Source organism: Scomber japonicus, chromosome 4 (genome assembly GCF_027409825.1).
Source record: "Scomber japonicus isolate fScoJap1 chromosome 4, fScoJap1.pri, whole genome shotgun sequence".
NCBI classification, from domain to species: Eukaryota; Metazoa; Chordata; class Actinopteri; order Scombriformes; family Scombridae; genus Scomber; species Scomber japonicus.
In genome coordinates, this window is record NC_070581.1 from 25610549 (window position 1) to 25635402 (window position 24854).

Below are 24854 nucleotides of genomic sequence, written 5' to 3' on the forward strand. Positions count from 1 at the left end.
TGTACTGTGTGTTCTGTATAAAAGGAGCTAATAAGAAAGTGATTGTCTGATCCTTTACTGTGCTGAATGTTAGTAGTGTTAAATCTGCCTGTTTAATTTCTAATATTGACCTATTGACAATAACACGAAAAAACAGTGATGTGTGATGTTTTATTATTACCACAGTCATTGTTCAGAAGTTAAGACTGAGAATATAAATCAGTTGTAAAAACCAGAACAAATTGGCAGTACTTTTTTTTTTTTTATTTAAAAAGGAAAAAAACAAACGTAAATAAAAAAATACATGTTTTCGAGCTCAGCATGAGTATAGAAAAACAGAAAAACCTGGTGCAATGGCTGCACAGGTGCTGAGATTTAATCCCTCTCTAAAGCAAAACAACAACAACAAAAAAAAACTCAGCACACTGAAACCTGATTTGAAAAAAATATATATAGTAAGGGTGTGTCCATGTTTGGGACTTTTATACATTCTAAAGAAAGGTACAGCTGTCGGACTCAAGTACTGAACTTTGTTGAGTCACAAAGGTAAACTGAATGCTAGCAGCTTAACTAATCTCTTCTTAGGACAAACCTTTTGATTCACAAATGGAGCATGCTAAAAAAACAACTTTCAACATAATCATACAAAAAACAACATTGCCAGCTCAGAGCCATGCCATGATACAACAGATCATCACTACAGTGTATTGTTTTCATACCTGTGCTGGTGTTTGGTTTTTTTGGTTTGTTAAAAAAAAAAAAAAAAAAAAAAAAAAAAAACGTTGAGAGTTTCATACCGTTAAAAGAGCGATGACACGCTGTTAATATTTTGTATTGCTGGCAAAAACAGTTGGGTGTTAGCTACTTTGTGTCTCGGTTCATGAAGCTGGCATTCTGGTGGACTCCGCTGACTCAACACACATTCACAAAAGTTACTTTACAGCGTGTATCAGCTGCGCTCGGGTTATACAGGAATACACATTCTCTTTGCATGAAAAGCTTCCACATTATTTTCATCCACCGCGACTCAAAAAGTTGCTCTCCTGAACAGTAACGATGAAATGATTAGTTGACAGAAGACTAAGTGACCTGGATTTTTTTTTTTTTTTTTTTTTAAAGGAAACATGCCAAACATCAGCTTGTCAAATGTGAGGATTTTAGCTTAAAGTAAATATCTTTGGCTATATTTTTGACTGTTGATCTGACAAAATGTGACATTTGAAGACATCTCTAAGAAATGAAAACAGGCTTTTTTCCCACAATTTTCTGACATTTTTATAAATGAAACAATGAATCGAGAAAATAATCGCTACTCGCAGCCCTACTTACAAAGTTTCAAGTCTTTAGATTTCAAGATTTTGCCCAATTTAAAAATGCCAGACAAATGAGATGTCTCACTTTGTCCCTGCAACATTTTGTCTTTAAAGTCACTTTTTTTCATGTGTTACTGTCAAACTACCAGCATGAGAAATTACAGTGGAGATCAAATAACAGGAGGCAACCCAGTCTACATCTCACATTTGACGTACTGTAAATGTTATATTAATATTTCTCACAAGAGTAGATTTAACTCAAGCATCAGTAGAAAGCTCAAATTACTACCACTCACACAAATGTACATACACACATACACAATGACACACACACAGACTGTATGTACGCAACCAGCATAACTCCTGCAGGACCGATGCATCTCTTATCTAGTGGGCACAAGGTTGCTTCCCTCTTACATTCACACACATATACACACACACACACACACTTCACCTTAACTGCTGGGTTTAATATTGACCCATAACAAGGGAACAGAAATAGGTATATACGCTCCCTCTTACTGGCATATTTTCAGACAGGCTGGTCAAAAAAGATCTGGCTCTATGATTTCTGACCCATTTCTGTAAGCAAAAGAAAGATAAGGTGAAATCTGAGAGGACATATTAGTGAAAGGATGAAATGGAACAACACACACACACAGACACACACACACACACACAGACACACAGACACAGACACACACACACACACACACAGACACACACACACACACACACACACACGTGTCATTTGGTAAATTAAAGAGGAGATGCATGTAAAATGGGCTGACAGGCCATTCATCCTGGTTCACAGAACAGGGGAGCTGCAACAAACCCTTTTCCTCTACGGACTGCGATACATATTCAGTCTGTGTTTAAGTCGGCACATATATTTGGGATGTGACACCTGAAAAACTGAGGCCCTGAGCATCCATAATGACATGTTGAAAGAACGTTTGGGTGGGTAATAAGGATTGGCAACCTGTTTTGTTTTTTTTTCCCCAAGCAGCCAACCCTTTTGCACTGCATTTGTAAAATTAAACGAGTGAACCTGAATCTGCTGAAGTCCAATTAATCCACTCACTCGCAGAGTAAACCCAGAGTCAAAGCAGGCTGATTGGCCAGCCTAGTCCACTTTGCAACAACAGTGGAGAGAAAGGGAGGAACAAAAAAAGGAGCAGGAAGGACAGACATCAGTGGAAATAGGCTCGATAACAGACGTAAGCACTGAGAGCCAGTGCAGTGCCCAGGCACACGTTGGCTAGTAGAGGGGACCAGGTCCCCGGCACAGGAGAGTTTTCCTTTGGCTGCTCCGCTGCCTCAGGCAACTCGGGTGACTCAGGCGACTCGTGCTCCTCGGTCTCGTGCTGCTGCTGGGATTTGGTTGGAGCTTTGGAGGTACAATCTTGTATTCCCAGGTGACCGTCGAGCTGATCATCACTGTCAGAAGGAGGCTGCGGGACAGCAATGGGTCTCTTTCGCAGATTGGGCTCTTGAGAGGACCTGAAAGAGGAAAGAGACGAGAATGTGTCAACATCTATGTCTAAAAAATAAATGTTCAATGGAGGATTAACATACTGGTTTTAGCTATCCTATGACTATTCCTCTAGTGCAGGGGTGTCAAACTCATTTTAGTTTGAGGACCACATACGGCCAAATTTGATCTGGCCAGACCAGTAAAACCATTGCAGGCAAATTTGTCTTTCAAATCTGAATAACACTGCAAGTCAAATATACACTGCCTGGCCAAAAAAAAAAAAGTCGCCACCAAAAAAAAAAGGTCACACTCTAATATTTCGTTGGACCTCCTTTAGCTTTGATTACGACACACATTCGCTGTGGCATTGTTTCGATAAGCTTCTGCAATGTCACAAGATTTATTTCCGTCCAGTGTTGCATTAATTTTTCACCAAGATCTTGTATTGATGATGGAAGAGTCGAACCACTGTGCAAAGATTCTCAATGGGGTTAAGGTCTGGACTCTGTGGTGGCCAATCCATGTGTGAAAATGAAGTCTCATATTCCCTGAACCACTCTTTCACAATTTGAGCCTGATGAATCCTGGCATTGTCGTCTTGGAATATGCCCAGTGTGCTTATTGGTGGGCCAGTGTACTGTATGTTTGACACAACTGCTCTAGCGCCATCAAGAGGATTGTTTTATGTGAATGGATTGTCATGCAAGTTGGTACACATTACTTTCCCCCTCAGGATGATTTGATGATCCTCTGACTTGAATTATAGTGTCATCAGGTCCAAACTACAATTTGTCCAATACTTTACTTTCTGGCAAAACTTATGACCTCACTTAGTCTCACTTTGTGTTGAGCACTAATTCACAAAGCTTGCACACCTTAACTCTAAACTAAGATGATGAACATGTTAAACATAATACCTGCTAACATCAGCACGCTTCATTGTTAACATGCTGATGTTAGCGTTTAGCTCAAAGCATCACTGCATTAGTACAAGGCTGCTAGCATGGCTGTTAGCATGCCTGCTAGCATGGCTGTAAAGTTGTTCCTTGCACCTTTACGTGTTTACTGAGTGGAGTTTAACAAATTATTAAATTAAAAACAGAAAGCACCACATTAACTGGCCTTTACTTAGATATTAGTTGTTACTATGTGCAGCTAACTAAACCACCCGACAAAAGCTAACATTACTTTACTAATATATGACCCGTTTAGAAAAGATAACGTGTTTGACCTGAAACTTAATAAAATGCTGTAAATTTATATCATATCAAATATTTTCATTTTCCTTTCACAAAAACAAACAATACACCTCAAATTATAAAACATTATACTGATCTAATAACGTCAGCTAGGTTAGCATGACAACATGTCTCCCCATTCTTCCGAAACACACAGATTTTCTCCATGTGTGTTTATGTTAATAAAACAGTAATGTCTATATTTAATGTTGTCATGTATTTAATAAAACTGTTACTGTTAGAGGTAAGTTGTTGATTGCTTTTAATTGGATGATGTTTCAAAGATCAAATAGCTAAAGTCTTTGCTAATTAAGACATTTCTCAAGTTTTAATATTGCGACTTGATTTAGTTAATTACTCTTTTGAAACTAAGTAGCAGTTACTATGAACTTTGGGGGGATTGTACACATACATAATGGATTAACAATAACTGGTGCAACCCTGTCCTGTCCTAAAATGTATTGATAATTTAAATGAACCATGATAACTTAAAGACAGACACACAATTATTTAACACTCCTGGCCCTCCCTACCATAGACCCATTTTTATGGGGTAAAAGCCAAAGGGGGATCTTTAGGGGTAGATAGCAGATCAACAGTATAAGCCACATAGAAGTGGTTTATGTGAACCTAAAGAATCATTGAGATGCAGCAAAGCGCTGTGAATCAAATGTATCTAGTATTAAATCTGTAATAAACATTGTGTGTTTTGTTAGGTGTCCATTTTTGACCACTTGAGAATTGATAAAACTCATCAGAAATCCCTACAGAACACCACATTAAAACACCAAGATCTTAAAGAGTGCCACAGAAAAATTCATGGTTTGATTTGGAATCAAAAACTTTTGACATTTGGAGATTTCTGTAAGTATTTTTATGCAATTGAATGGCAAGCACTTCTGTTCTGGAAATTGCTAAAATCCTTATTGTAAATATAGGAAAGCTCTACATCCTCTGAAAGCCTGAGGTCTGTAGTGTATGGTTGTAATGTTTCATGAGGCTGTGATGATCCTAAAAGGTCACAAAAGGCCATTTTATATCAACATGAGTCTCCACATTCCAGTCATACCCAATTTATACTGTATCTAGACTGTTTAGAGACCGGAGGGGAGACTTGTAGGTATCCATAGAACATATTATCATCCAGATACCTTGAGGTGAGAGGACAAACGACTGCTCTGAAAATGGCTGCGATAAATATGATTTAAATGATTACCCAAGACTGCGGACGGCCATCTGTGGGATGATCTCATCACTTTCTGGGAAAAACGATGGCTCAACTCTGCCATTTGGAGGGTCTCTAGGAGGAGGGAGAGGAGGCGGAGGGGTGAACTCCGGTGGATCGTCCTCCTCGTTTGAGAGCTCTTTCCACGACTCCTTGAGAAGAAAACAAATTCCCTTTGAGTATTTGTAACATACATGTTATTTCTTCTAGCATATATAACAAATTATGCTTATGTGGCGTTTTAATCTGAATGAGTACTGAGTGAACTTTGATCGTTAGGAGCAAAGAGCAGATTGGAGAAGAGGAACTTGCCTGCAGAGAGGTATCTCCCTTGATGTATTTGGCACCTTCAATTACGGCAAGGTAGGAGAAGCGAAGCTGATCTGCTGTCTGAATCAAGCCCATACGATAGCGTCTCATCTCCAGCAGAACGTCACGAATGCGAACTGAAGACGGGTCCTTACGCATGGACATCTGCAAACAACAGCAAAAATATATTGATTGAGTCATCACTGCTTTATTACCACTGGGCGTAACAATGATTCATGGATTTAGTGCCATTCTACTACTAAACGCGCTCACGACAAGCATGAGGCAATAACCGATAAATAAAAATGGTAAAAGAGAGGAAGTCTGTTAATTTCTCAAGATTTCTCAACAGCAGAACTATGTACAAACCAATAAGAGGCAAGTGTCCACAAGACAGAAGGTCCCAGAGCGTCCGATGCCAGCGCTGCAGTGCACCACCACTGGTCCCTGGTCTGAATTGAGACAACCTGACTCTCGCACCTTGATCAGGAAATTCAGGAAGGAGGCAGGGGACTCTGGTACCCCAAAGTCAGGCCAGGTGGTGTAGTGAAAATGTAAAATCTCTCGAGTCTCTTGTGTCTACATGGAAAGATGACAGAAAAAACCCCAAATACAGACATCAAGGAACAAACCAGGACCCACAAGCTTTGAATATTACTGATGTTGCCCCTTTCCAGTGATTCCAAATTTGACTTAAATAACCTCTACAAAGAGAAAACTTACAGACAGATTTTCCAACTCCAGCTGACGGACTGTGTAATAAGATTTGATGTCTTCTGAAACGAAGGTAAGCTTGAAATTGGTATCTTCAAAGACAGCATCTTTCTCCTCTTTCTGCGGCCAATACTGGGCACATTTAACCTAAAAGCAGACATAGACTCGCGTTACTTACTGTACAGCAGAAACAGAAAGAGCGGTGAGAATATTGCGGCTCACAAGATGAACTGAAACTGTCACACATTAACACGCTCCACTGTAAAAGTGTCAGAAAGCGACACTTACGGATCCTTTCTCTATGACTCGGTTCAGCATCACCACACCGTGAGTCCTCTGCTCCCACACCATCTCCCAGAAGTGACCACACGTACTTGGAAGGGGTCCCTGAAATACAACAATGGAGTTTATTCTTAGTGTGACTGAAGAGCAGCACACCTATTTAAAGATCTCGGCAAAGACATTTGATATGGTTTATCAGGCTATTCTTTAAAAGAGAAGAGTGAATTATATCTTCAGTCTACACATTGTACTAAAGTGTCTGTGGGCGTGTGTTTGCTCTTCCTCTTCACTTAGTAGTCTTGGTGTGTGATACACACTGTAAAACCAAGGGTGCAAATTAAATTTCCACTATGAATTGGGGGAACTTTTTAAAAATCTTATCTTTGTACCCCCCCATTTTTATAGTTTCTGTTTCATTCACTCACTAAAATCTCTCTAATCTGATTCCTCTTGATATCCAGCTGCCAGGTTCAGGAGGAGAAAAGAGAGGAATTGCCTTTGATTATTACTTTGTGCTCACAGAAAGGAAAAAAAAGAAGCTTTATGAGCAGCTAAGGATTATTTTCTGCAGGTTTCGCTCTGGGTTTCGCATCTCTTTAGAGGCTGCCGGAGTTGTGTGCAGCCTGAGAGGAAGACTGAGGTCAGGGCTTAAAAAAAGCACTCCCACCTTTTTTGCATGTTTTTTGGTTAAAAATGAAGTCCTCTGATATCCTCCTAAAAAGAAACTAGAATTGCACACAAATCAAGGAGTACACACACAGTACTCTTAGTAGTATCAGGTCTATGTCATGGAAACTAAACATGACTTTAAGGGTGTGTGCTTTAACAATGCAGCAATCTACTGTATAGAGAATATCCCATTTCTTTTTTAATATCATACATTACAGGACAACAATGTTATTTTCTAGATTAATATAAATAAATATAAATGAAATGTAGGAAACAGCTTTTTTGGGGGGTTCACTGGGCCTCCCCTTCCCCTGAAGTTGAACTTACCCCCCCACTAATGCCACAACTCTTATATCTCAAAATACAAGCTGCCCCTGAGTGAAAACTGTTTCTCACTTCTTGTTACTTGGGTTGGATTGTTTGATCTTCACTGTTCAGGATGATGTACGTGCAGAGTTTGACACAAGCCGGCTGTTTTCACATTCTTCTTCTCAAAGTGGAAAGTTTCTAAGTGCTTACCTTAAATCTCAGTTTACGACCTGTACCTGCAAGCCTGATTTGTGATATCACAACTATTTCGGAGCCAATCGTGGTCCAATAGGAAACTTTCTCACATGTGTAATCTGGAAACCTGAAGCCTCCAGTGCTAATACACTGTGAGAGACTTAACAGTATTAACAATATTTACTTATTTTGGATTATTTGATGTGGGAGAAGACAGAGAAAAGGACTTTTAAGGAGGTTTTTGAACTTTTTTCTGACATATTTTTTCAGTACAGCAGACTCACCTTCAAACATGTCTGGAGTGGATCTTTAAATAGTCCAATATCAAATTACTAGAACCAATGAAATGAAGCGTGTACAGCACTGTGGGGCTCTATGCTCACCTGAGTAAGGATATAGTTCCTCTGTGCCTCCTCTACTGTTATTAGGCTGGCATTAATGTAGTCGTTCCCACCCAGCTGCAGACATATTCTGCTGTGGTCAACTGAGAAGAAGAAGAAGAAGAAGAAGAAAAAAAATCATTATGAAAATGTGTTTCTTATCTCATGACCTCCAGGGACGATAGCTGCAACTCTAGACCAACACAGCTGCTGAGAAGATAATGACAAATACAATACACAAGACACAGGTGTGAGCTTTTAGTCTGTAAGGCTGAAATGGATAATGTCAACCTCTCTGATGATATCCAGTAAAGATAAAAAAAAAAGAACATATCAGTTAAAAAGTAAACGGCATGAACAAGTTTCAGGTTACTGATTTTTTACATCTTGTTAAAAGTGGATAAGAAACACCCTTGATGACATATACGGTAAGTATTTGCAGCCTGGTTTGCAAAATTTGCATTTGCTTATTCAATGTGAAAAAGAGGAAACCACACAGTTCAGCTGTTGAACTGTAACATCACGGAAAAACATTTAATTAAATGATTATTCATTTGAAATACCAAATTATAACATTTGCCAAACAGTTATTCTTTCATCTCACTGTATTTCAGTGCTGTGTGTACGAGCAGATTACTGAATAACACTGAAATCAAGATATACTGAAATAGCTCAAAACTTATCTATAAATTGCCTTTTTTAAGCAGTTTACAAAGTGCTTGAAAGAATTAAACAAAGTAAAACAAATTAAAAACAGGAAATTCATAGAAAGCACAACAGAAGTCTATAAAAAATGGCTTTAAAAAGATTACATTTTGCCAGCCTGCTCTCCTCTGATTGACTATTTCAAAAACAAGACTAAACATGTGTATTAATTTGCTGTCGCCATATCAACTCCCTAAGTAAACACACAGTAATGCCTGTTTCTCTGGAAAGAGGGTCACAGATACCAAATTGAAAGCAACGTGTTTTATTACGTCAGTCCGTCCACAGTGACGCAACGCCCTGCCTATTGTGTAAGCCTTTTTAACATGGTGTTTTTCTTCAAATGGCCGCTGAGTTTCTTGCACCTAAGGTCAAACAGGCAGTAAGTGGGCTTGTTTGTGTGACATTCATAGATGGGCTTAGCGAGCGCGTTGTTGCTATGTTGTGTCTGTGAAGAATAAGTCACCACTGGCTGATGTTGGAACATAAATAGGAGATTACTCTCACGTCTGACCAGACAGTGTAGGTGGAGTCCTAAACTGTCCTCTACTCAACATTTTAAATGTCATCAAGTTAAAGGAGTGGATATATATTAAAAAAAGTTTAAGACCAGTTTTCAAGTAGGGCTGCAATTATTTTCATTATCAATTCATTGTTTGGTGTTTAAAATACCCACAAAAACTGAAAAATGCCAAATCACACCTTCAGATGTACTGTTGTATCCAACCAAAAGTCAAAATATCCAAACATATTCGGTTTCTTATCATACATAACATACTAATGCATCAAATAGCCACATTCCAGAAGTTGGGAGCGGTGAAATTCAGACATTTTAATGGAAAAATTACTGAAATGAATAACTGATTAACAAAACAGTTGCTGCTAATACTTCTACTAATACTACTACTACTACTACTACTACTACTACTACTACTAATAATAATAATAATAATAATAATAGGTCACTTACATGGGCTAACATCCCTGTAACGATTCCGAGTTTTATTTTCGAGTGATTTGGCAATCTTGCAAGGGAGTTCACACGACTGCTGACGAATGTCCTGTAACAATAAACATAGAATAACATTATATTAACATCACATTAAAAGTCTGATGTAACATATACCCTGCATGCATGCTGTGTGTGTGTGTGTGGCCGTCATGTGCTTTAAAGCTGTATGAACAATACTGAAAGGGTGTTCCTTCCTACATCCCCACTCTGTCAAGTTCTCTTAATGTATATAAATACATATGTACTGCTGCGTATGACACATCAGTCATGAAGTGCACTCTTCATGTGTGTGTGTGTGTGTGTAGTGGGTGTATAACACTTCATATAGCACATACTGGTCTGTAATTAATGGCCGTTTTGTGCTAGAAACCGGACGAGCTGATAAAATGAAGTTAATTCAGAGTGACTGAAAGTTGCACAGTCAAAAACAAGCTACACTTACAGTCAGCGGTGGTCAGACCTGTTATTTAAATAAAAGTATTAACACGGCAATGTAAAAATACTACATTACAAGTTAAAGTCCTGCAAGAAAATCCTACTTAAGTAAAAGTATACAAGTATTAGCAGTTTGATGTAGTTAAAGTAGTGGTTTGGTCCCTCTGACTGATATATTATTATATATAACATCATTAGATAATTAATAGTGAAGCATCAGTGTTAGCTCTACTTTGTATACAGTTAGCTAGTTTAGTCCAGTGATGCTCAAACTAAGGCTTGGCCCCCTCCAAAGGGTCAGCAGATAAATGTGAGGGGTCATGAGATGATTAATGGGAGAGGAAAGAAGAAAAAACAAAGTTCTGATACACAAATCTGTCTTCAGTGTTTTTACTTTTTCTCTAATCTTTGATTTTTGATGAAATATTGGATCATATGAACATTTATTGAAATGAAAGCATGTGAGGAGTTTAGAAGGAAAAATCACTATTTGGTGGAGCTGTTAACAACTCATAGACATCTGAAGTAATCAACAAAGGCTTCATCTTTAACAATGTGCTGTATTTTAAAAGCTTGTTATATTATCCATTGTGTCAAATCCTCAGCTAAAGTAACTAACACTGTCAGATAAATGGAAGTGGAGTAGAGAGTGAAACATGGAAGTATAAAGTACAAGCACCTCAAAATTACACTTAACCACAGCACTTCAGTAAACGTACCTATAGTTACTTTCCACCACTGATTTTAAGCACAGTTTATATTTATGTATCGGGTGTAATGTGATGGATGAGCTGCAGGCTTCAGACAACCAGACAAACCCATCAATCAATCATCGGATTGATCGGAGCAGGCGGAAAACACAGACTTCAACTAACAAGAGGCTGATCACTACAGCAGAAAAAACAAAAAAAAAACAAACGATGCACTTTCTTTTTTTTCATCTCGTGCATTAACTATCTCTCAGCTCAATTGACCTAAAACACACTATCAGCCCTTCACAACCTTTGCTTCTTCTTTTTTTTTTACGAAGAGCTCCTACCTGATAAATGGCGCTCCAACTCCCATTTTCATCGATTTCCCGAAACTCGGCTTCCATTGCGGACAGTCCAGCTGCCACTCCTTCCTCTTCTTTCTTTCTGTCTTTTATTAGTATTTTCTTATCTTACTCCCCGTGTGGACAACCGCAGCTCCACAGTGATTTGACAGATATATATTTTTGTACAAGTAAAGTGTCCCACAAAAAAAGCTGACAACAGTTCCGCCACAGTTGAGTAATTGTCAGCAGGGCAGCATAGAATACAGTGTAGCCTCTCTCTCTCTCTCTCTCTCTCTCTCTCTAGCTCTCTCTCTCTCTCTCTCGGCCTGGTTGCTTTTTGAGCGGAAACACGCTGCAGGCTCCTCCTCCGTGCTGTGTGTATATGTGTGTGTGTATATGTGTGTGTGTGTGTGTCTGTGTGTGTAACCCCAAGCTGCCGTCCTTGAGTAGCTACAAAAAAAAAAACACAGCAAAAAAATGTGTTTTATTTTGAAAGAGCTAATAATCCACTGCAGACCGTTTGAGTGTGAAAATGAATTTAAAGGCTCTTGTCCAACCGAGATGTGTCACTTTCTGTCTGAAGGAGTCACTGTGTCATCCTTGCAGCGGCTTGTAGAGGTAGATACATCCATGAGTGCACCAGCGAGGACGCGCGGAAGGCATCTTTTCTTTTTTTTTCTTCTTCCCCCCTCTTTCCTTTTTTCAAAAAATGCTTTATTGAACAGATAACAAAGCAAGTCAACCATTGCTGTCAAATACCTGAGCAGAAGCATGATGTGTTTTTGTGTGTGTGTGTGTGTGTGTGTGTGGCTGATATTATATGCTTTAAAAAAATCAGCACCTCCTTTTAAAAAATTCAATACACTTGGGGACCTTTTTAAGAAACTTAAAGGTGCAGTGTGTAGATTTTAGTGGCATCTAGTGGAAGAAACTTAGCAGAAATTGAATAAAATATGTTTTAATTAGTGCACACTTAAAAAATAAGAATAGTTGTGTTTTTGCTACCTTAAAATAAGCCTTTTATATCAACATATGGAGTGGGTGCCCTTCATGGATGTATTATAAGAGCGTGATACCAGATTAAAACTTTTCAGTCCAATAAAAATGACTCATTTGGATGTATAAAGATAACTGGATGCAACATTATGTTTTTAATACTGAAGCATCAGTGTGTAAGCAGCATGTTACTGTTGTAGCTGCTGGAGGTATACATTTAAAACAGGCATGGACGGTATATAGTGCTCACAATACCTCTCTTTTACTCTTAAGGGAAAGTTTGCAGTATTCTGGGTCTACTTCCATTGTGCAACCCACTGAATATGCAGAGTGGTGTTTTCCCTACTGGCCCCCCCTGTTAGTTCCTGCTTGACTTTACATTGTGATTACCTTGTTTGCAGTTCAATGTGTCCTGTCAACACTCATTTTAATAGATTGAACTCATATATATTTCATACACATGTGATTTCAGCTCAGTAGATACATTTTGGGTTGGGAGAGACAACAAGTAGAGAAAATATGCTGTGTGGTTTAAGCAAATATAAGTACATTGTGCTCATAATACCTCTCTTTCACTATTTTAAGACATTTTTTTTGCAGTAATCTTATTCCCATGAGGCAGGCGCTTCAGATCAATCTATGCACGCACTAAAGTGACTAAATGATGAAAATGTGGATGATTACAAAGGGGGTTACATCTGAAGTCAGACCTTTAAGATTACACTCAGGAGGGTTTTCCCCCCTCATTTTTCAACATTTAACATGTTACTGAATACATATATTGCTGTTTTTAATTCTTTGAAAACAATATTTTTTTGTATTTTGTAAATAAACCATAACGTGGGCTTAAGTGGTGTCACAGCAGCAATTAACCACATGCCAGACTTTTGATATTTTTCATAAAAATATCTTTATTTTATATTCCAAAATCTACATGAACTAATGAATACATTTTCAAATGAGAGATAAATCTTGCTTTATAAGATACATCATGTCAGTATCCATGAAAAACACCTGAATTTAGATTTTGGTGCTTAATGGGTACACACAGAAAAATAATCAAAAAGTAATTAAATGCAATGAGTTACATTACTTTGATTAAGTAATTGAAATAGTTGAATGACTTTTTACATTCTAAATTAAGCAACTAGTAATCTGCAAAGTAACATTCCCACCACTGACTGCCAATACCAACAAATCCATCTGAAGAAAAAAGGGGTGAAAATGAAGCCTGGGGCCCTAAAAACCACTACAACATCCGCCCCTGTGCAAAAATAAATAAATAAACATGAACGCGCGGAAGCTATGTTGTTTCTACGTCCGGCCGGCGGGAGCGCGCACGTACCCTGACGTAACGGTGTGTTTACGTGCAATCTGTGGAGTCTCTCTGTGACCTGCTGCAGTTTATAGTCAACGAGATATTACAGCTGCCTTTATCAAAACAGGGAAAAAGGGAATAATATGACATTCATTTGAGAGCCTAGACATAGATGTCCTCTATGATCTGGTAGAGGTCGTCATGGATTAGCTGTTAGTTTTCTTTCTCCAGAGCTGGGACAAGACACTCTGGGGTTTTTCTTTTTTGTTTTTTTTTTAAGCTAGCAGAGCAACTTAGCCAGACGTTTTGACTCAGCTTTACCACACAGCGACACAGGTATTATGTAAAAATTCTTGATAAGTTCCTGTGTGTGTGTGTCGCTTCCTGTGTTGTCGCTCACTTTATGTGTCTTGTTATTTTTCTGAGTTTGTTGTCTAGCGTTGGCGTTTTTTATAGCGCACAGCTGTCGTTGGCTGCTAGCTGATGTGTAGCTATAGTTACTGCCTCCCAGTGGTGGAAAAAGTGTTCAGATCTTTTAACGGTAAGTTAAGCTTTAAAGCTGCTTCACAATGCAAACATAATGCAAAAATACCCCCCCCCCCCCCCTCTCCAATCAGAGGTACAAACCTGCATTCAAGTGTCAAGTTTACAGCCTCAAGTGTCAGCAGTGAAAATATAATTGTGCATGCTGAAAAATGCAGTTTCAGTCTGTTAAATTTGGTTATATTAATCTTACATTTGTATATTGTTTTAGCGCCTTACATTGACTCAACTTGTATTATTATTATTATTAGTAGTAGTAGTAGTAGTGGTAGTGGTAGTTTCACTCTTTATATACTCTTTACACTATGAACATTTGCACATTGTGGTTCAATATTTTGTATCAATATTTTTTACAAGACCTGCATTCAAGGGTCAAATGTACAGCCTCAAGTGTCAACAGTGAAAAGATAATTGTGCATGCTGAAGAAAGATTGTTATTGCACTCTTAATTTACTCCTTACACTATAAACATTTGCACATTCTGGTTCAATATGTTGTACATTTAATTTCATTATCCTCAATTTAAAATGTAAACCTATATCAGCGCCTCTCACTTGGAATATATCTTACATACTATAGATTTTATTGCAATATGTTAGGCACCACAACAGCAAATAATGCAAGAACACCTCATCAGAGGTACAAGACCTTCAGTCAGTTGTCAAGTTTACAGCCTCAAGTATCAACAGTGAAAAGATAATTGTGTATAGCTGAAGAGACACACTTTTTCGACCTGTTAAATTTGCTTATATTAACATAAAATCTATTAATCTTACATATGTACATTGTTTTTGCACCTTATGTTGATTTAACTTGTGTTGTTATTATTATTATTATTAGTTGTAGTACTAATTGCAATCTTTATATACTTAATATTGAAACCTATATCAGCGCCTGTCACGTAGAATATATCTTACTTAGTCTTTATTGGAAAGTCCCCCATCAGAAGTACAAGACCTGCATTCAGGTGTCAAGTTTACAGATTCAAGTATCAGCAATGCTGCTTACTCACTGACACTTCAGTATTAATAATCTAATGATGTCATATATAATAATATATCAGTCAGAGGGACCAAACCACTACTTTTGCTGTAATACTGTAACTACACCAAGCTGATACTTGTGTACATTTACACAGATACATCGGTATCAGTGTTTATGCTGTCTGCTGATATGTGCCGGTTTTTATTTTTTATTTATTTTTTTGTTAAAGATATATAGGCTGCATTTTCTGTATATTTAATCAATGTTCCTAATTCATGTTTAATATATGCATATTAAATTTCCAGTGAAGGCATTTTATAACAATTAAGTTTATTCTTAAACTGTAAAATATCATGGTCTCCATCACTTATCTCTGTCACAAGTGTTTAGTAACCACGTTTCTGTATATGTTCTGAAGATGATCAGATCATTTTAATGATATTATTATATTTTTAATGTAATATGGCCAGCATGCAAAGGTTTACAGATTCAAGTATCAGCAGTGAAAAACATAATTGTGTATGCGTAAAAAATCAGTTTCAGTCTGTTACTTCACTGAAATGACTGAAGTGAAGCACTTGCACTTTAGAGAAGTCACTTTATTGTTATTTGATTCTTACCTTATTTATTTATAATACTTATTTTAGAAAATCTCACAATGTCTTGCCTTGCATCCTCCTTTTATTTATTCTTTTGATTTGATTTTAAGCGAAAACATTATCTCGTTTTTATGTATGCAAATACATAAGAATGACCATTGAAGTGAATCTGAATCTACATTTCTTTATGTTAACGTAAAATCTCATAATCTTATATTTTCACATTGATTTGGCGCCTTACGTTGACTTAACTTGCACTCTTTATATACCGTTTACACTATGAACATTTGCACATTCCTGTTCAATATTGTACATTTCATTGTATTCTTAATGTAAAATGTAAACCTGTGGTAGCTCGTCTCACTTAAATAGTTTCTATCTTAAAATGTTATGCACTTCATCACCAAGGCAGATTTTATGCAGAAATCTACTTGGTGATAAACCTTAGATAGATACGTTATTGATCATTGACAGGAAATTGCTCGGTTTACAGCAGCTACACCTGCACAGACAGCCACACCTAACATCACATAGAAACACATCTCTGACTATGTGATGGAAAAAAATAAAAAACGTATTATTAAAAATACCCTAAAGTTGTACTAATAAAACAAAACATCAGATTAGGGCTGCAGCTAACTATTATTTACTATTAACTATCTATTATTTCAGAGAATTTGTTTTCTTAAGAAATGACTCCTAATGATTAGCTGATGATCAAAATTGTTGGAATTAATTATATAGTTGCAGCTGTAGATCAAATCATCGGCTGTGTCTTTCACACATTACACGCCCATGCTGTGCACACACACACAGTAAATACACAAACACTCACACTTCCAGTAAGTGCTGCATGACTTGTATGGAAAGTGTGTAAAAAAAAAAAAAAATACTGATTATCATCTTCTAACAATCATGTCTTCTTTTTTTTTTTTAGATTCCTGGAGCAGTTTGAGATCCTTGAGAGATTCTCAAGGCAGCATGGCTCCCAAAGACATCATGACCAACTCTCATGCCAAATCCATCCTTAACGCGATGAACTCACTACGCAAGAGCAACACACTCTGCGATATCACATTGAGGGTGGAGAACACAGATTTTCCAGCTCACCGGATCGTCTTGGCTGCCTGCAGCGACTACTTTTGTGCCATGTTCACCAGCGAGGTAACTCTGAAAATGTTTATTTACTGAGATCCTAGTGCTAAAGAAACAAGATGAGTTCTGTGGAGCTACATGTTGAATTAAGATAATTAGGGATATCTAAGATGCCCCAGTTATATACCTGATATGATGCTTATTATCTGCTTTTTTTGGCCTCTTAAGAGAAATTTTTGATTTGACTAAAATTCACATAGTTGAGTTTCATGCTACATGATTATGAGAATTGCAACAAGATAATACTTAATGCTTATAAGACATCCCTTAATTATATGTTGCTCATATTTACACTTGATAATTTCTGTTTTTGTGCCTCTGCAGCTTGCAGAAAAGGGAAAATCTTTCGTCGACATCCAGGGGCTCACAGCATCGACTATGGAGATCCTGTTGGATTTTGTCTATACCGAGACTGTGTTAGTTACAGTGGAGAATGTACAAGAACTGCTCCCTGCAGCGTGCTTGCTTCAGCTCAAAGGTAGGAGTGCCGGCTGTACCTAAAATTGAAATTTGTGTGCTTAAGCCAGCCAATATCGCTGTGAGTACACACACAGCAAGGCGCCGCTTTGATGAGTTACTGGGGAGTCTATCGGGATTTGCCAGAATTTGAATGATTGTGTGTGTGTGTGTGTGTGTGTGTGTGTGTGTGTGTGTGTGTGTGTGTGCGTGTGCGTGTGTGTGTGTGTGTATATATAAATGTATTTTTGTTTTTCCTCAGGGGTAAAAAGAGCATGCTGTGACTTTTTGGAGAGTCAGCTTGATCCCACCAACTGTCTGGGTATTCGAGACTTTGCTGAAACTCACAATTGCCTTGACCTGATGCAGGCTGCAGAACTCTTTTCCCAGAAACATTTCTCCGAGGTGGTCCAGCATGAGGAGTTCATGCTGCTCAGCCAGACAGAAGTCGAAAAGCTTATAAAATGTGATGAAATCCAGGTAAGAGCACTGGATGACTTGAGGTACTGAGCTTTTCGGTGTTACCATCACACGCACTATGAAGGCTGCTTGATGTGTTGTTGCTGAATGCTACGGATAATTACATTTCTTATTTGAAACACTTGAAACCAACCTGTTATATTAATGACATATCTGCTCTTCAGTACATCTTTATAACTACAGATGAAAAATGGCTTGATGTGCACAGTGTGAACTATGCTTGACTTTCACAGCTTTCATATTGTCTTTCAAACCCCTGAATAATGAAAGAGAAAAGCAAGTAGTAACCTGCTGTAATCTCAGTGAGCGGGCCCCCCCAGTACCGCTCACGACTGTGGAGGGGGCTGACAATGAAATTGCAGAGAAGAAAAACTGATTTAAGTCTTTGTGCCCAGGAAATTCCTGTTCTCAACCACATGCCTTGCGTTGTGAAAACACAGTTATTATCACATGATGATTTATAGATCATCAATTCACTCAAAAGATTCTTCCTGTCATTTTTGTTGTGTTTGTAAAATAAAACTAGACTACACATGTAAATCACAGACACGGATAATTTGCCTTAAGTAAAACTGTTTTTTCTGGTGTCGTCTTTCTCGTGTGAGGAATTCGTGGGTGTAAATTTTGTGGCTTGCTTTTTCTTTAGCGGACTTTTCTGTTGCTCGACGTCTCTTTGTAGTTAGAGTAGAATAGAATAGGATAGACTTTATTGTCATTGCACAAGAATTACAATTAAATTTGCTGTGCCATGCCGTAATATAAAAAATCATCCCAAATATATGTAAAAAAGCATTTAAAAGCAGCTTGAAAGCAGTATTGCACATTGAGTTAGGTTGTAATAAAATGATTCTCGATACAGTTCAAGACACAATGTTCAGTTCGGTGATGGCTGATAGTTACAAAAATAATTGCAAAGTAATAATTAAAAGTTGAAAATTGAGAGTTTCCATCAGTAATTAATATTTTGGAGCCTTTTTTAATTGCAGTTATCAGCTAATTGTTTAATTAAGTGGATTAACTGTCTAATTGTTCTTCTGTGCTGTCTGTATGCAGGTGGACTCGGAGGAGCCGGTATTTGAAGCAGTGTTGAACTGGGTCAAACACAATCGAAAAGAGAGAGAGCCCTATTTGCCAGACATGCTCGAGTTTGTTCGGATGCCGCTGCTGACCCCCCGCTACATTACAGATGTCATTGATGCTGAGGTGAGGCAAGACAACAGGTCCTTCTGTAATAACACTCTTAAGCTTCCAATGAAAAATTATCTACTGAAGCGTTCGTCATAGCCACCTTGGTAATTAAGCAAGTTTTGACACGTTTTAGCCCCTCATTCGGTGTAGCCTGCCATGTCGAGACCTTGTTGACGAGGCCAAGAAATTCCACTTAAGACCGGAGCTGAGGAGTGAAATGCAAGGCCCACGCACACAAGCCAGATTAGGTGAGAATCCTGTCTTTTAACAACTATATTTATTAACATACTTTGTAATTCACACTGTTTTGGGTAATAAAGATAATTTGTTCTTCTTTTTTTTTTCAGGTGCCAAAGAAGTCCTGCTGGTCATAGGAGGGTTCGGAAGCCAACAATCACCAATAGACATAGTTGAGAAATATGATCCGAAAACACAAGAATGGAGCTTTCTTCCTGTAAGTGTTTAAGACATCAAAGAGTTTTGTGTTGTGTTTTTCTTAATCCCAGCAGATTTGACTAATGTAGGACTGATGGTTTTTTTACAGAACATTGCACGGAAACGGCGTTACGTTGCCACGGTGTCGCTTCACGATCGAGTTTATGTGATCGGAGGCTACGACGGTCGGTCGAGGCTCAGCTCCGTGGAGTGCCTGGACTACACGGCGGACGAGGACGGTGTCTGGTACACCGTCGCCACCATGAATGTGCGTCGTGGTCTCGCTGGGGCCACAACACTCGGAGGTGAGGGGGGTTTCTCTGCCAGATGACTCACACCTTTACTGTTTTTTCACTGAGAATCGTTTCCTCTCTCTCAGTAAAGTTTACATTTTGTTCTGTATTCACTCTCGACAGACATGATTTATGTTGCCGGTGGTTTCGACGGCAGCCGGCGCCATACCAGCATGGAGCGATATGACCCAAACATCGACCAGTGGAGCATGCTGGGAGACATGCAGACAGCAAGAGAAGGGGCGGGGCTGGTGGTGGCCAGTGGACTTATATACTGTTTAGGTACAGACACGTAATCCAAACCTCTCAATCTTCTTTAGCTTTAACACTTGAGGTCACATTTAGAAAACACAGTCAACATGTCATTTCTTTGATGTTTCCTCACAGGTGGATACGACGGACTGAACATACTGAACTCAGTGGAGCGGTATGACCCTCACACAGGCCACTGGACAAGTGTCACACCCATGGCCACCAAGCGGTCAGGTAGGTTCTCCAGGTTAGGAAAACCAAATGAAGTTGGGGTTATTACAGCTAACAGTGTGTGGTTCTGTTCACCTGAAACCTTTCTACTGTTTTAGGGGCTGGTGTGGCTTTACTCAACGACCACATCTACGTAGTAGGAGGCTTTGATGGTGTTTCGCACCTTGATTCTGTTGAGGTCTACAACATCAGAACAGACTATTGGACCACTGTAGCCAGTATGACTACTCCTCGATGTTACGTAGGAGCAACGGTTCTCAGAGGACGTCTCTACGCCATCGCTGGGTAAGAAAGAGTGTCTTAATGTCCCTCCTTTCTGTGACAGCGGTAAAGACAGTTTAAACAAAACATTCAAAGCTTGCCACTCCTCCCCAACTCAATGACAAAAGAAGTGCTTGCTACGAAGAGGTGGCTGTATTGTTATTTCCCACCCTCTCACCCTTCCCAGGAGGCTGTTATTGCCGGGGGGGGGCTACACACCCACTGCTCAAAGGTTGACACCCAGCAACACAGCATAATAAGAAAATACAGGCAGTGGGCAGGGTCTTTGCAGATACTGAGGATTGAGATGGATTAAAAGTCTATAGGTAGTTTTTTAGGAAAATCTTACACAATGTGCCTTTTTAAAGGATGGGTTCAACTTTCTACTAGTAGAATACTCCGAGACTGACGGCTGGTGTTTACTCTGTCAGCGCTGCTTTCCAATATCGGATTAGAGGCGGGGGCAGCAACTTTCCGAAACTGACAATCAAACATCCACACCCACTTCACTTTATGCAGAGATGAGAAAGTTTGCAGAGGTTAATCTTCTATCTCAAGCCTCTTTTTTTTTTTTCGTCTTGACACATCTATCTCTGTCATCCTTCACGTGCAACACTATAAACACCTTCCAGGATCCCTGTTTTTAAACCATGTCTGTAAATAAATATGGACATCATTACAGCTCCCCAAAAGTGAAGCCAAAACGTCTCAGTCGCCCCCTGGTGGCTGGCTGCAGTTCATAAATCCCACCCCCCTCCATGTTAGCAGATGGGTCGTGAGTGGGCCATCGTCTCACAGCCCGACTCTACTGTGCAGACCTCGGCTCCAATTGACGTCACACAAGCAGGATGGCAGAGGAAATATTTTGGCTTCAGATGCGGCCACTGGAGCAACTATAAACACGTTCGATTACCAACAAGTTCATACAACACATCATTTGAACTGGCTCTTTTCGTTCTTTTTAATGCAATCGCTCTTCTTCTTCACACCGGTCATGAAGCGATACCCTCTTAGAGCTTCACGGTAATCCATGGTTTTAGTTTTCTATAAAAATCCTTTTTAAGGTTAATCCAAAGCTAATGTGGACCCTCGGTAGTCTGAGTTATCCACATCAATCATTCAAACTAACAGGACGTATCCCACGACTCAGCAAACACCATTCAGGGAAACACAAAAAGGGAACTTCAGGCTGAAATGACTGTAATTACAGTAGACAGTTTATTTATTGTAACTCAAAACCACTGAAACCTCAAAATTTAGTTTTTTAGACTTTGTTCCTCATTTCTTAAAGTAGCTTCAATACAGAAAAATCTCTTTATGGATATTAAAGAGAAGAAGAAAGATTACAGCATCCTTAACTCCATAATTGTCTTGTAAATGGAGGCGGACATAGATTTAATATAAGCTGGTGTTTAAAGGATTTTATAGGATTTTAAGAGTTGGACCAAATAAAATACTTCAAAGGCTACAAACGTAACACCTGCATACACGTCCCCTCGGGCAGATTAACATTAATGCTGCTCGTTTGTTTGAGAGCCGGTCCAGCTTAATGAACGCAGGGTCGTCCGGCGAAAGGTTTTACCTGTCCAATTTATACTGTAACGCAATGCAGTGTGGCCATTCAAATACATGCAAGCGTATTTCTCACAAAGAAACACACCAACAGCAACACAGCCTAACCTAATTTCAATCCTTATTAGTTCTTTTGAATAACCTTTTCTTTTTAGATCTTGATATAAATGATGATATTAAAAAAGCGCTTTTCATTCGGAATCTGTTAATAACTGAAAAAATGCTTTTAATGTTTATCAAAACCGACATTACAAGTTTCCAGATGTAATGGAATAATTAAAAGGTTTTAGTAAAGCATCTCCACTTAAACACAAATCTGTCAAACACAGACCTTTTACTTATAGTGGGATAAATTAAGACTTAAATGATAATCTACAAGTGAATTATAACACCATCCCAAGTAATGTATCTGTTTGATTATGTTAATTTACCTATTTATCTTCCTTTTTTTCTTTTCTTTTCTTTTCTTGTTACTTGCAGTTCAGATGTAGTAATTGAGATGTTCTTCATGTCTCTGCAGTGCAAACACACAAAAGACAGCTGTATCGTGAAACTTGACCACAATGCTTTCAACATCTGAATTAGGTTTTGATTGAACATGCTGCAGCAGGCACGTCCCGCTGTAATAACTTGTTCTGCCTTTTTTTTTTTAAGTATTACATTCAGCTCCACGTTACAGCGAGGTGCGGTGTCTTTTTTTATGTTGTGGTTAAAACTCTCAGTTCCTCTCTGTTTTGTCTCATATCTCTTTCTAGATATGATGGGAACTCTCTCCTCAGCAGTATTGAATGTTACGATCCCGTAATCGACTCGTGGGAGGTCGTTACCTCCATGGCGACGCAGCGGTGTGACGCGGGCGTCTGCGTCCTACGAGAAAAATGATCGTTTCCAAGAACGAGAACCACAAGAGAAAAAAGCAGCAAGGAGGACAGGCAGCTAGACTTTGTGGAAAGAATGCAACTTAACAGAGCGACAAATGGAGATGTTTGTTTGTTCGCCTGTATGCAAATAAGGAAGTCTCCTAAAACAACCTGTTGAATGCAGCAGTTTGGGCCGCCGCCGCCTCCGCTGGATGGTTAACACGTCACCATTTGGACTGTGCAACAGAGATTCAGCTTCGCCGCGGTCGACTTCTTCTCCCCATGCAGCCCATCAACACTTGCATGATTCTCTCTCTCTCTCTCTCTCTCTCTTTCTCTTCGGTGGTCCTTGTTGCTGTCGTTACCTGTGAGATTATTTTTTCAGTTTGTCTTCAAAGTGCAATATATTTCTACTCATCACAAGAAAAACAAGAAGAAGATGGAGAAGATTGAGACTCCAGTTGCTGCTATATGCCTTATGACTTTGGCCTACATCGAACAGTGAACATTCATGTTGCCTCACGTTTGACTTTTGATGGTTGTTGCGTTAGCTTGTTATCGAGTGTACTCATGTTGCATTTGCGAGGTCATTAATGGGTCAGTAATTCAGCCCCTTTTTTGTAATTCTTCCTGTCAACAGTGCATTTACATTCAAATCACTTTATTACGAAAAGGTTTATTTACTTATTGTTGCTCTCAGATTATATATTTAGAGATTAATATTGTTTTAGAACATGACTGAACTGTACGTCTGATTATTTTGTCCCTCTATGTGGCAAAATTGAAGAATCACTAAGTAATAAATATGAGGTGCATGTGATTTTTATTTTATTTTATTTTATTTTTCCTCAGCTTTTAAGTTTTGACATGTACATGAAGGACACAAACAGTCCTGCCGTCACTGTTGCCTGAGAAGTGAATAAAACACACTAAAGAACTGACACTTTTTCTCTGTGGTGCTGCATCGTCTCACAAGTCCACTGCTGAGTCATCGTTATCTCTGCTGATGAAGAAAACTCATCGTTCACATCCACCGAGCGAATGTGACGAACCGTGCGAGCCACTTGAAGCAGTTCCATGTCTCACATTCACCAAACTGACAGCAGATTTATTAATATCATCTCTGCACTTCTAAAAGATCTCCTTCAGAAATGATCGAGGACATAAAAATCCTCATGCTTAGAATATTTAATCGTAACTGTAAATGTTTTATTCATGCAACTATGAATATGCAACTACTTTTTTTTAGTAGTTTAACCTCCAGTTACAAGATGTCTACTATTACTGCAGGCTTCCTGTTAACACATCACACTCACAGAAATTGAACTTTGGACCATGATTGACTCCAAATTAGTTGTGATGTCATAAAATCGTGATCAGATATACGCCCTCACTAAAAAAGCATGTTTCACTTCTTGTTACTTAAGTTGTATCACCGTGCATGGTCGGACACTAGAAACCAGTTTTATATTCATCTGCTGAAGAGGGAACGTTTCTCTGTGCTCACCTTTAATGTGAGTTTAAGGAGTGTGTCTCTGAGTTTTGAGCCAATTCTGGTCCAATATTCAATCTACACAACTGTGATGTAGACATTTGAAGCCTCCAGTGCAGAAACACCAAGAATATAAACAAATGTATTGATTATAGATTTTTTTTTTTTAATGATAAAGAAGGAGATGTCATAAGTCTTTTTTGTACGCGTGTGTAAAAAATATCTCCGACAAATTATTCTTCAAACATTTTACATTTTAACCCTTACATACTGTTCAGGGTCTAATTTGACCTTTTTTTTACATTTTAAAGAAGAAAACCCTTTAGCCAGATATTTGATTACTTATCTTAATGTGACCCATAATAAACAAAATTAGAAATATATTGATGAGGTGTGTCTAGAGATATTGATTATGAGGTAATTCTGTGAAATGCCTTAATATGAGCAGTATGAAAGGGTTA

The 24854-nt window shown here is 38.6% G+C and overlaps 2 protein-coding genes across 2 annotated transcripts; one reads left to right on the forward strand and one right to left on the reverse strand.

Annotated features, from left to right (window-relative positions):
- Window positions 1-221: 221 nt before the first annotated feature.
- On the reverse strand, window positions 222-11551 carry LOC128357385 (tyrosine-protein phosphatase non-receptor type 1-like). The gene is made up of 9 exons (XM_053317725.1): window positions 11282-11551; window positions 9766-9856; window positions 8094-8194; window positions 6544-6642; window positions 6265-6402; window positions 5911-6120; window positions 5545-5706; window positions 5224-5384; window positions 222-2795 (listed from the first exon to the last, which is right to left on the reverse strand). Exons 1-9 carry the CDS (start codon window positions 11336-11338, stop codon window positions 2486-2488), a joined length of 1329 nt encoding a protein of 442 aa, XP_053173700.1. The 5' UTR covers window positions 11339-11551; the 3' UTR covers window positions 222-2485.
- A 2116-nt stretch (window positions 11552-13667) lies between these two features.
- LOC128357376 (kelch-like protein 12) lies at window positions 13668-23835 on the forward strand. Its single transcript, XM_053317714.1, has 12 exons — window positions 13668-14133; window positions 16656-16882; window positions 17198-17351; window positions 17592-17809; window positions 18863-19012; window positions 19131-19245; window positions 19345-19451; window positions 19542-19737; window positions 19849-20007; window positions 20113-20211; window positions 20307-20493; window positions 22797-23835. Exons 1-12 carry the CDS (start codon window positions 14076-14078, stop codon window positions 22921-22923), a joined length of 1797 nt encoding a protein of 598 aa, XP_053173689.1. The 5' UTR covers window positions 13668-14075; the 3' UTR covers window positions 22924-23835.
- Window positions 23836-24854: the final 1019 nt, after the last annotated feature.